Raw genomic sequence first — 12734 nt, forward strand, 5'->3', positions numbered from 1 at the left:
TTTAAAAAGAAAATTATTTATTTTAATGAATACATAAAATTATATATATTGATGTTTTGATATATGTATACACTGTGAAATGGCTAAATCAAGCTATTTAACATACGCATTACCTCACATATTTAAGGATTTTTGTGGTGAGAACACTTAAAATGTACTCTGTTAGCAATTTTCAAATATACAACATACTGTTATTAACTGTAGTCTGTACAATATATAATAGATCTCTTGAACTTATTTATTCCTCCTTTCCAGCTGAAATTTTATGTCCTTTGACTAGCATTTCCCTGATCCCCCTAGCTTCTGATAACCACCATTTTATTTTCTTTATGATCTTGACTTTTTTACACTCCACATATAAGTGAAATCACTCTGTATCTGTCTGTGTGTGCCTGGCTTATTTCGGTTAACATAATGTCCTCCAAGTTCATAAATAACAGGATTTCCTTTTTGAAAGCTGAATAGGCCAGGTGCGGTGGCTCACGCCTGTAATCCCAACACTTTGGGAGGCCGAGACAGGTGGATCACTTGAGCCTTAGGAATTCAAGACCAACCTGGGTAACACGGTGAAACCCTGTCTCCACAAAATACAAAAGATTGCTAGGCATGGTGGCATGTGCCTAGTCCCAGCTGCTTGGGAGGCTGAGGTGGGAGGCTGAGATGAGTCCAAGAGGTGGAGATTGCAGTGAGCTGAGATTGTGCCACTGCACTCCAGCCTGGGTGACAGTGTGAGACCTTGTCTCAAAAAAAAAAAAAAACAAAAACAAAAACTGAGTAGTATTCTGTTGTGTATATGTGCCACATTTTCTTTATTCATCCATTCATGGATGTTCAGATTGATGCTATAGTGTGGCTATTGTGAATAATGCTGCAGTGAACATGGGAATGCAGATGTCTTTTTGATGTACTGATTTCTTATCTTTTGGATATATATCCAGTAGTGGTATTGCTGGATCATATGATAGTTCTATTTTTAATTTGTTGAGGAGTCACTATACTGTTTTCCATAATGACTGTACTAGTTTACATTCCCAGCAATAGTATATAAGGGTTCCCTTTTCTCTACATCCTTGCCACACTTATTATTGCCTTTTGTCTTTTTGATAATAGCCATTCTAACAGATGTAGTGATATTGTGGTTTAAATTTGCAATTCTTGAATGTTTAGTGATGTTGAGCACTTTCTCATATGCCTGTTGACTATTTTTAATGTCTTCTTTTGAGAAGTGTCTATTTATATCCTTTGCCCATTTTTAAATTAGGTTTTCTTTTGCTACAGAGTTGAGTTCCTCATATATTTTATATATTAACCCATTATCAAATATATGGTTTGCAAATATTTTCTCCCATTACATAGATTGTCTCTTCACTCTGTTGTTTCCTTTGCTGTACAGAAGCTTTTTGCAGTAATCCCATTTGTCTATTTTCACCTTTGTTGCATGGGCTTTTGGTGTCATATCCAAAAATATCATTGTCCAGACCAATGTCATGGAGCTTTTTCCCTAGGTTCTCTTCTAGTAGTTTTACAGTTTCAGGTCTTAGGTTTAAGTCTTCAGTGCATTTTGAGTTGATTTTTGTAAACGTGAGGTGTGAGATGAGGGTCTGATTTCACTGTTTTCCATGTGGATATCCAGTTTCCCCAACACTATTTATTGAAGAGATTGTCCTTTGACCTTTTTGTGTTTGTCATTTGACCTATGTGTATGTGTGTATGTTTTATTTTTTGGCATCTTTGTTTAAAAAAATTGACTGTAAATGTGTGGATTTATTTCTGGGCTTTCTATTCTGTTCCATCAGTCTGTATGTCTGTTTTTATGCCAGTAACATACTGTTTTGATTACTATAGCTTTGTAGTAGATTTGGGAATCAGGCACTGTGACGCCTCTGGCTTTGTTCTTTTTGTTCACGATTGCTTTGGCCATTTGGGGTCTTTTGTGGTTCCATATGAATTTTAGAATTGTTTATTCTATTTCTGTGAAAAATTGTCATTGAAATTTTGATAGGGATTGTATTGAATCTGTAGATTGCTTTGTATACTATGGACATTTTAGTAATATCAATTCTTCCAATTCATAAACAGGACATCTTTTCATTTTATTTGTGTCTTCTTCAATTTCTTTCATCAAAATTTTATAGTTTTCAGTTCACCCTCCCAAGTAGCTGGGATTACAGGTATGCACCACCACGCCCAGCTAATTTTGTATTTTTAGTAGAGGTGGGGGTTTCACCTTGTTGGTCAGGCTGGTCTCGAACTCCTGATCTCAGGTGATCCACTCACCCCAGCCTCCCAAAGTGCTGGGATTACAGGCGTGAGCCACCGCACCCAGCCTATACTTTCATATATATATTTGTGTTACTAAATAGTGTCCCTTGCTCTCTACTTGAAGAACACCCTTCAGCATTTCTTATAAGATAGATCTTGTGGGGATAAGCTCCTTCAACTTTTGTCTGGCAGAGTGTTTGTTTTTTCCTCATTTCTGAAGGAGAACTTTGCCAACTACAATATTCTTGGTTGACCTTTTTTTTTGTTTTTGTTTTCCATAAGCATTTTGAATATATTTTCCTACTCTTTTCTGGCCTTTAAGGTTTCTGCTGATAAATCTGTTAGAACTCCCTTATATGTGATCTACTTTTTTTCTTTTGCTGCTTCCAGCATCCTCTCTTTTATTTTTGATAGTCTGATTATAATACTTCTTGATATAGTCTTACTTGAGTTCAGTCTGATTGGAGACTTTTGACCTTCCTGTACCCAGATACTTACAACTTTCCCCAGATTTGTATAGTTTTCTGCTATTATTTCTTTAAACTTTCTATCCTTTTGTCTTTCTCTCCTCCTTCTTGAACTCCAGTTCCCATAAATCCCATAAGCTTTCTTTCTTTTCATTCTTTTTTTCTCACCCAACTGTATATTGTCAAATAATGTCTTTAGATTCAAAGGTTCATTCTTTTGCTCAGTTTTGCTGTTGATACTATTGCATTTTTCATTTCATATCTCGTATTTTTCAGCTGTAGAATTTGATTTTTTAAATATAATTTCAATCTCTTGTAAATTTTTTGTTTTAGTTATTTATTGTTTTCCTGGTTTCCTTTAATTGTTTCTCTGTATTTTCTTGAAGTTCGCTTAAAACAGTTATCTTGAATTCTTTGTTAGGCAATTCATGTTCATGTGTCTTTATTTCCTTTTTTTTTTTTTTTTTTTTTGAGATGGAGTTTTGTCTTGTTGCCCAGGCTGGAGTGCAATGGCATAATCTCGGCTCACTGCAACCTCTGCCTCCTGGGTTCAAACAATTCTCCTGCCTCAGCCTCCCGAGTAGCTGGAATTACAGGCACCTGCCACCATGCCTGGCTAACTTTTTGTATTTTTAGTAGAGACAGGATTTCACCATGTTGGCCAGGTTGGTTTTGAACTCCTGACCTCAGGTGATCCACCTGTCTTGGCCTCCTAAAGTGCTGAGATTACAAGCGTGAGCCACCGTGCCCAGCCATATCTTCATTTCTTTAGGGTCTGTTCCTGGTGCTTTATTTTGTTCATTGGTGGCAACATGTTTCCCTGATTGTTCTTGATCCTCATGGCTATGCATTGGTGTCTGTGCATTTGAAGAAGCAGGGACTTATGCTGGTGAATGGTTTTTGCATACTGGCTTTGTCTGGAAAAGCCATTCGCCAGTCAGCATGCCTAGAGATTCTGGGTAGGCCATTTGGTGTGATCTGCAGGTGGCATTGCTGCTAGAGTCCTTAGGCAGGGTGGCCTGGTGTTGAGTCCATGGGGTTGGGGTTGAATCCTGGATCCCCTGGGGTGTACCTGTTGATTGAATCCTCAGGCATGGACCTGGAGCTCGTATCTTGTGCAGAGAGGCTATCCCAAAGCCTAGGTCCGCAAGGGCTGACCTGGGGCTGGACTGGGCCTTGAGCCTGGGTCTTCAGAGATTGGCCAGATGCTAGAATGAACCTGGTGCCTGGGTCCACTGAAATGGGCCTGGAGTCTGAGTCTGATGGATGTGTCTGGAGGCTAGGTCCATTAGGGCTGGCCACAGGCCCCAGCCTAGAACCTAGGTCCATAGGGGCAGTCCTGGGGTTCTGAGGGCCAGCCCAATGCTAGGGTCTACTGGGTTGGCCTAGACCCAGAGTCTGCTGGATTGTGGGAATGCAGGGGCCAACCTGAAGGTAGGGGTGGTCATAGAGACTAGCCTGGCACTGGGCAGGCCTGGAGTCTGTGTCTGCAGGTGCTGGCCTGGTAACTGAAGTTAGGGGTGCCGATTTGGCATTGGGGCTCTACGGGCAGACCTGGCTCTGGTTTTGTCTGGAACCTAGGGTGGGACTGGATTATGGGGCCATAGTTGCTGACCTGATGCTTGGTAGGCCCGGAGTCTGTATCTGCAGGGGCCAGCATGGAGGCTGGGTTTGTGGGTACAGGCATTATGACTAGGGATGCAGAGCTGGACTGAGGCCTGGTGTTGGGGTAGGCTGAGAGCCTCAGTCTGGGTGGCCTTCCCTCTTAAAGCAGATAGTCATGAAAATTCAAAGGTAAGCTTTGTTCTAGGTGTGGGAAGGCAGGGACATGCCAGCAAATGGGCTTCTTTTAAGCATTCAGTGGCTGGGAGCTGACTAGCAAGCAGCTTTTCCAGCTCCTATCCTTGAACGTGGAGGCTGAGGGTCTTGGGTAGCTAAGCTCCACTTTACCTAGCATTCCATCCACAGTAAGTTGAGCCTTGGAATAAAGCTGCATTGGCAAAATTCTTAACATACTACTGTGAGTGCTGGTGAGGGGGTGATAAGATGGACAGTCTTTATATCACTGGTAAGATTGAAAATTTATACCACTCTTCTGGAAAGTAATTTGGCAGAGTATAAAAAAGACTTTTAAAATGTCCATTCCCTTTGGTCTAGTTTTCATATTTATAGAAGTCTATCTTAAGGAAGTGGACATAGACTTACATTAAGAGATCTTAACTTGTATACTACTTATAATAGGGGAAAATTGGAAAGAATCTAAATGTCCTAGAAAAGAGGACTAGTAAATCATGTCAGTTATGTAGCTATATGATGAGATACTTTGCAGCCAGCTTTCAAATGCCTAATGACATGGAGAGATGCTCATGATATATTGTTGAATTGAAAAACATTAGGATACAACCTTTTATGCACAAATATGATCCTTCTTTTTAAAAAAAGGGAATAAGAAAATACATGTTGGCCGGGCGCAGTAGCTCACGCCTGTAATCCCAACACTTTGGGAGACCGAGGTGTGTGGATCACCTGAGGTCAGGAGTTTGAGACTAGCCTGGCCAACGTGGTGAAACCCCGTCTCTACTAAAAATACAAAAAATTAGCCAAGTGTGGTGGAATGCACCTGTAGTCTCAGCTACTCGGGAGGCTGAGGCAGGAGAATCACTTGAACCGTGGACGTGGAGGTTGCAGTGAACCGAGATTGCACCACTGCATTCCAGCCTGGGCAGGTGACACAGCGAGACTCCGCCTCAAAAGAAAAAAAAAAGAAAAGAAAAGACAGGTTTTATATGGTTAAAAGGCCAGAAAAAAGCAAATTATTATGAGTGATGATATAGGTGATTTGTGTTTTCTTTTTTAAATTAGCCTGTATGTTTTCCAAATTTTCTACAAATGAGTCTGTATGATTTTTATAGTCAGAAAAAGCAGTGAATGTAGAAATGTCTCCACACACCCTACACTGCACCAAAAAAGACTTATTTGTCACAGTTTGTAGGCACAAAGTGGTTTACGTTAGGGTTGAATTTGCCAATTATCATAATGGGCAAATGGGTTCTGAATCCTCCAGCTTTCTGCACTGTATCGTGATCACTGCCGCTGGTGCCAGTACTGGTGTGTGAGCTCCAGCACGGCCCATCTGCTGCTCAGGCTTGCTTGGCTGACACAGATTTATTTCATTTCGTTTGGTAATTTGGCAACAGTTTCTCTTTTCTCATTATCCTAGCTGGGATTCAGTACCAGTGTTACTCATTTTGTTTACCAGTTTGTTGTTTTCTTTTGTTCCATTTTGTGAAGATGAAGAAGCCAACAACAGGAATTCTGTCTTCCAAAAATGCAGTGCTTGTCCTTCGGGATTTTGGGCATGTCTTGCTAAAGTGCTCTCTATTTTTGACACTTGCAAGCCATTTCAATTGTTTTGATAAATAGAAAGCTTCGTGGGGTATTTTTCAAAGAGCTTAGCATTCCTTTCCTCTCCCCCCTTCACCAAGGAAGATTTGGAAATTGTTCCGAATAGAAATTATAAACATTAGCCTGGAGCTGTGCTCTGGTATTTGATGCTTTTTTTTTTTTTTTTTTAAACTAAAGGCTCATGTTGTTTGTTTAATCTTCATCAGTACTGCAAAAACACGTGGTATAAGACTTAACTCTGCCCCAAGCACCCTACACATAAGAAGGGATTTTCATCTGAATTGGTTTGTATTTCAGAGCATTGGGATAGTCAGCCAGATTGCTAAGAATTTGCTCAAGTGAAACTTTAGAACTATTGGAATCTTAAGAGATGTCTTGAATGGATCTGTTAGGATAGGATGGCTGCTGCCTGAGAATCCTCTTTGAACCTGACACTATTTTTTTTTGAGGAGACATTCTTTGTAATACTTTGTGCTACTTTTCTCTCTAGGTTACCCTGAAGAGACTTATCCAATTTATGACCTTTCAGAGTGTATCAAGCGTAGGCAAGAAACAATCTTGGTGGATTACCCTGACCCAAAAGAGCTTTCTGCTGAAGAAACAGCTGAGAGAATGGGAGTGATAGAAGAGGAAGAATCAGATCATTTGGGTTGGGAAAGTCTGCCCACTGACCCCAGAGCCCAGGAAGATAATTCTGTCACCTCGTGTGATCCAAAGCCAGAAACATGTTCCTGCTGTTTTCATGAAGACGAGGATCCTGCTGTCTTGGCAGAGAATGCTGGATTCAATGCAGATAGCTACCTTGAGCAAGAGGAAACCACCAAAGAAGAGTGGTCCCAAGACTTTAGAGATGAAGGGTTGGGCATCAACATCGATAAAGCATATACAGGCAGCACGCTGAGGAAGCGTAACCCCCAGGGTTTAGAGTGAAAACAGCCAGTCTGAAGTATCCATTACTCAAGTCCCAAGGTGACCTTTCTCTCCTCAGATTTCCTTCTTGGCCCTGTGCCCTGTACTTTCTTCACTGTGTTCAAGTGTCATAGCTATCAGGCCACTATCACGGATATCATGTATCCTTCCTGGTGCTCACACACCTGTCACCTTGTAAAACACGGACATTAGTGTGAACACAGGACAGCTTTGCTCTTTCTCTTCCTGCCTTTCCCCTATCAGAGAAGTTGATCCATTAAGTAATTATGTTTGGTCTATTGTAATTACAGATGGAACCACTCAGGGGCAAAGGTCTGACTCTTCCTGGTAGGTGTAACAGATAGTTCACCTGTGAACGAACATCAGCTTACAGATGATGAGGACTTAAGGTTGCAAGAATGAAGATTTCAGACTCCAAGATGCCTTATTCTTTGGGCCTTGAGCAGGTTAGTAGTCCCCTGGGGAGAAGAGAACATTTTATTTGTGGGGCTGGGCCCAGAGCAGGGTAAGACTGCTCTCTGAGCTGAAGCCTCTTCCTTGCAGTGAGGGTCTTCCTAGGAACATTGATGCTGCCTCAAACATCCTCTTTTCTCGACAGAGTAGGGAAGACTCCCACTGATCTGAGAATGAGCCCGGAGGCTTGTCTGGGGACTGTTTTACTCTGATACTGCCTGGATATCTAGCTTCCTTTACCCCTGTTCTGCTTAACAGAACTGCCAAGCCCAGAAGTACCTTTGCACTCCTGGTTTTCAGTGGACAGAGGAAGCTTTAGATAAAGACTTTAGACCCTGCCCTGCAGAGACAAGACTTGAGGCCACTGAAGCTGCAGGAAGGCCTGCCCAGGGATGGTCCTGCCATGAGGAGGCTGCAACCCTATAAGAGGGTTCAAGATTGTGAATTCTGCTCCTGCCATGAGGAGCTCAGACGGCCAGGAAGCCAGCAACTGGGGAGAGAATCTGTGCGCTTATGGACAGTCCTTACCTAAAGCTGTTTCTGAATGTTGCACCCTTTGAGAAATCTGTTCTCAAAAGCACATAAATTGAAACAGAAATGAGAACTGATCTTGTATACAAAGTGCCAACTCAACAGGGAGGTTGGAGTGTCTGTTGCAGAGAACCAATATAGCAGTGCCCGGGGTAGAGACTATATGTTCCATACTCAGATATTTGGGTCTTTTGAGAGAGCTGGGGAAAGTCGCAACTAGATTAGGCCTGGGAGGATTTTGACCAAACTAAAGGCCTTTTCTCCTTACTGCATCTGACGCATGTCTTCTTGAGACAAGATAGCACCCATGAATTACATCATGAAGTATGTGGGAATTCAGTTTACATGTAAGACCTGAGAGTTTGAAGAGGGCACATTCCCAAAGACATTCCCAGTCATGAAATGTAGAAGACTGGAAAATTAAGAAATGATGTAAAGGTAGATATGGCTTTTAGAGTTACATTATGCTTGGCATGAATAAGATGCCGGGAGAATAATAGTTTAAAATCATACATCAGCATACAGACTGCTGTTAGAAGGTATGGGATGATAATAAGATAATCTGTCAGCTACTACTAGGCATTTATTATTAATTGAGTTACAGAGAAAAGTCATTCAAGACTGAATTTATAGAACGTATATTGCATCTATCTCTGTGTAGAACATTTGCTTCACATTGTAAAGAATGCAGTTTAAAATGTACTGAATGCAATCTAGATGTACACTAAAGGTGAAAAATAACAGGTGCTCTTTACTGTTTTGATAAATTGTTTTCTGTTATTTCCCTTCATTCACTATGAGGGGGTAATTTATGAGGAGAGCCCTGGGTTCCTCGCTCAGATTTCCTTTTTGCCCTAGGGTATGATTCCCTTATTAGAGATAAATACTTCTGTTTTCTTCTAGCTAATTCATTCATTTAGCAGTCAGTCGCTCAGTGCTAGGTACTAGGAACAGAGGCTCAATTTCTATTCTCTAAAAACTCAATATTAACGAGAGAGAGCCTGACAGATAAAATGAACTATGACCCTATAAGAGGGCTCAAGATTGTGAATTCTGCAGGCAGAGAAACATGAGCCATGGTCTGTCCCTGCATTTTCTAGCTGTGGAATCTTGGGTCAGCTCCTTAACTGGTCTGAGCTTTGGCTTTAGGGTAGTAAAGGGAGGAGTATTAAAAGTTCTGGTTAAATGAAATCAGTGTGTGTAAAACAGCATTGGTTCTAGCTCATACATGATAACCACTCATTAAGTGGTAATTATGTTTTTATTATAAGGGCTACGCTATAATTCAGACATGGGCCCAAAACTACAGGAAAGAGAAATTGTTTTTGCTAAAGTATTTCCAAGACACTTCAGTTTCTTGGGAGGTGGGCCTTGAGGCATGCTAAGAACTTCTTCAGGTGGGCAAAGAAGAGAGGACATTCTTGGCAGAAAGAGATGTTGAAAAAAGCAGTAGGGTGTGAAAATACATGGATGTTCAAGTATTTTGATGAGGCTGTTACGTAAAGTGTTGTTAGTCTTTGGGGAAAATTGGCTTATGGAAATTCCTGCCAGAAGTACTAAGCCCTGATGGTAGTTCTTCCTGCCCTAGCTCTTGGTTGGTTTATATATAAGGAATATATTTGTGTATTTATATATCAGACATTTGGATGTACCTTTCAGTTATTTAGAATTTAGACAATTCTTTTTGGATTTTCCAGAATTATTTTATCCTTCAGGGATGATAGTTATGCGTGTATACAACCCAGGATGACAAAATCATGGGACTGGTTTTTGTTGCCAGGGCTGCTGTTTCTTTCCTTGCAGTCTTCATTTCTCACAACAAGGGGGCTGGGAACTTGATCAGTCCCCTGGCCTTTGGGCAGTGTGGCAGAGTACACAAGTCATACCTCTATGGACGGTTAGCCCACAAAACAACTGCATAATCTGGGATCATTCTTGATAAATCAGGTGGGTAGTGCAGCCAGGAGATCCTCTTTTCCTGGTCACAACGGGAGCACAAAGAAACCATTTCATTATCTCCATGACTAGCTCCAGAAGCTGGGCCCAGGGAGGTGTGCTGAGGAGTGGAGGTGTATTTGGCCTGTAGAAGCGGTGGCCTTTGAGAACCATACTCTGCACCTTATATGGCTTGGGCAATCAAATAACTTATGGTCCAAATGCAAACACTTTGGAAAAAGGGAGCTTTAATGTAATTATGCCAAGGTGATAGGCATAAACTAAGACTACCCTGGACATAGGGCCACCCCTGTCTGTAGCCATCTAAGATTTTTCAACCTGCTGACCAAACACACAAAACCCTCTTTCCTTTTTAGAATATCCTGTATATATATGCTATTTCCCACCAGGGGCAGAGGCAGAGGCCACAGGAGATAGGCCATGCATGGTTCACGTAGGAAATGCCCTTGGTCACCTCAGAACTCTAGATCTGGGGTAATAAACAAACCCTATTTATTACCCCACTCTCAAAGTTCCCTTCAATCTGGACTATTTGTGTTCCAAAGAAAAATTTAATACTTTGGCTATTCAGCAATATTGAGAAAAAAACATGAATACATTTATGACTTTGCCTTGACCACTGACTTTTCTAAAAGGTGCTTCCTTTTCATTTCCTTTTTTTTATACAAAGAAAATAGGCCAAATTTCTCCTCTTAGGTCATTCCTTAACCTCTCAGAGAACCAGTTTCCCCATGAATTGGGAAATGCTCTTTTTACAGGGCTGTTTGGATTAAATAAGATGCTGTTTATAAAGTGTCTGTGCCAGAGCAAAGCATATGGTAGGTGCTTGGTGACAGCATGATCACCGTCACCACCAAGTCCAGTGTTGCTGAGATGTCACACTGGACACCCTCTAAGGCCACCCTGACTGCCAGGAGTGGCCCAGGGCCCTTCTGCAGCCTCTGGGTGCCTTTAGTTATAACCTCCTCTCTGGGTCAGACCATTAGCTTTCATGTCTGTCTGCTTCTAGCTACCACTGTAGCCTCCCTTCCTTTTTGGTTTCAAATCTGCCACAGCTGCCCTGCAACAAAAAAGATTCCTAAGCATGTCTAAGAAGTCCTGTTTAAATGGATTAGGGTCCAAGCAAGCCCAGAGAAATCAAGTGGTTGGGTCTTTTGTACCTTTTTCATCTCTACAGCCCTGTTCTCTTCCTAAGGCCAGGCCCACAGGGGATGCTGAGGAACCGCCAGCCCCTTCAGGTGGCACAGCAGACCCTGAAGAGAACTGCTCTAACTTAAGAACCTTCTTGACTTCACCATTTTTCCAGTCTCTGGGTGTGGTTCTCATGAACCTTAAACTTGAAAGGGACAGCCAGAGGGAGGAGAGTGTTGACCTACATGTCATTGGTGAGGTTATGACCTCTTTGCTATTACCACCTACTTACCCACCTGAGGCTCCTAGGAAACAATGAATGAAAGGTAGAGAAAAAATTAGGAAGTAAACAGGGCTTTTTTCCCCCCTTTTATGAAAAAAGTACACGGAAATGTTGAAACAATTCAAGTTTAATTTGTTGATTTATGTCTGTACTTAGACAAACACTAATTCTACAACATAATGTCAACATGGGAAAATACCAAGTTTGTCATTGCACATACCAATAAATAAATACATTTGCTCCAGAATACCAAAGAAGTTTATTCAAAAAGTCACTTAATAAAAGCACAGTTTTGTAAATTTGTCTAAAACTCCAGATAATCTTGAACAAAAATAAATGTCTGACCACTCCAAAATAGGAAAAGACAACTTGTGCAAATAGACACACACATTCTAGGCATTGTGAAAACTGGCTGTGTTCCCAGCAAGAGATACTGCACCCTCCTGACCAAGCAGTCAGGTTCCCCTTTCCTAGCCATTCTAAATTGCCTTCTAGGAAACTCTGGATCTCAGCCTCATCTCCAGCTTTGCCTGGACCTTGCTAGGGCGAGGGAGGGACAGGAGCACAGAGGAGAGGGATGTCAGGTCTTTCTTAGGAAAGAAAAAAAGGCACAGTGATGAGCTATAAAGGTAGTGATGAAAGCAAGAAGTAACTTTCATTCACCCCGAATCCTACAGCAAGCTTCGACAATGTAACACCTTCATCTTGTGGTTAGGAAAATGGACCTAGAGAGATTACATGGTTTGCTCAAAATCACATAGCTGCTAAGTGCAGTAGTGCTTTCTATAAGACCAACTTGCCTTTTCAAACTTGGTTGGAAAATTGAAAAACCAAACCTGTCATAATGTCTGTTCTGCCCCTTCCAACTGTATGAGATGACAGAAAATTCCAGGTGGCCATAAACTCAAGAGCCCAGCCCTTGGCTTATTACTGGTGGCTACTACAAGCCCACAGACCAGAGCCCAGGGTAGTATAGAGTCCCAACTCTGGGCCCTGACTGGAGATCATTCAGGTCCCAGTAACAGTGAAAGCAGACTCATTCAGCTATCTGGAGAAGCGTAATCTGAGGGCCACCTGGCATCCTGGGTTGACACAGGGATGCCGCAGCTGGGGTAAGGAATTAGAGAAGGGAAGGCCAGTGTTACTGCAGTAAGAGAAAACCAGGAAGTCCATCTAGGAGATGGAATTTGTGCTTTCATAACAGAGCCATGGAAATGGCTATCTCAGCATCTCCCCTCACTGCAGACTCCATTGTAAGCAAAGCATGGACCTTTTTCTTTCAAACCAACCCTGTTACTTGTTAAATTTAGAACTAC

General features: G+C 41.7%; 1 protein-coding gene across 6 annotated transcripts in view; it reads left to right on the plus strand.

Moving 5' to 3' along the window:
* RIC3 (RIC3 acetylcholine receptor chaperone) overlaps positions 1 to 11723 on the plus strand; it is a 56806-nt gene extending 45083 nt beyond the window's left edge. For 4 of the 6 annotated variants that reach the window (XM_023189891.2, XM_023189892.2, XM_023189893.1 and 1 more), the window contains 2 exons: positions 6625 to 7103; positions 7355 to 11723. In XM_023189891.2, the coding sequence (XP_023045659.1) occupies positions 6625 to 7064 (440 nt within the window). In that variant the 3' untranslated portion in view covers positions 7065 to 7103; positions 7355 to 11723. Of the gene's footprint in view, positions 1 to 6624 lie in introns of all 6 variants that reach the window. The other 2 variants (XR_002725840.2, XM_023189895.2) reach the window with 2 other exon arrangements.
* Positions 11724 to 12734: the final 1011 nt, after the last annotated feature.

The sequence above is a fragment of the Piliocolobus tephrosceles genome, chromosome 13 (genome assembly GCF_002776525.5).
Source record: "Piliocolobus tephrosceles isolate RC106 chromosome 13, ASM277652v3, whole genome shotgun sequence".
NCBI classification, from domain to species: Eukaryota; Metazoa; Chordata; class Mammalia; order Primates; family Cercopithecidae; genus Piliocolobus; species Piliocolobus tephrosceles.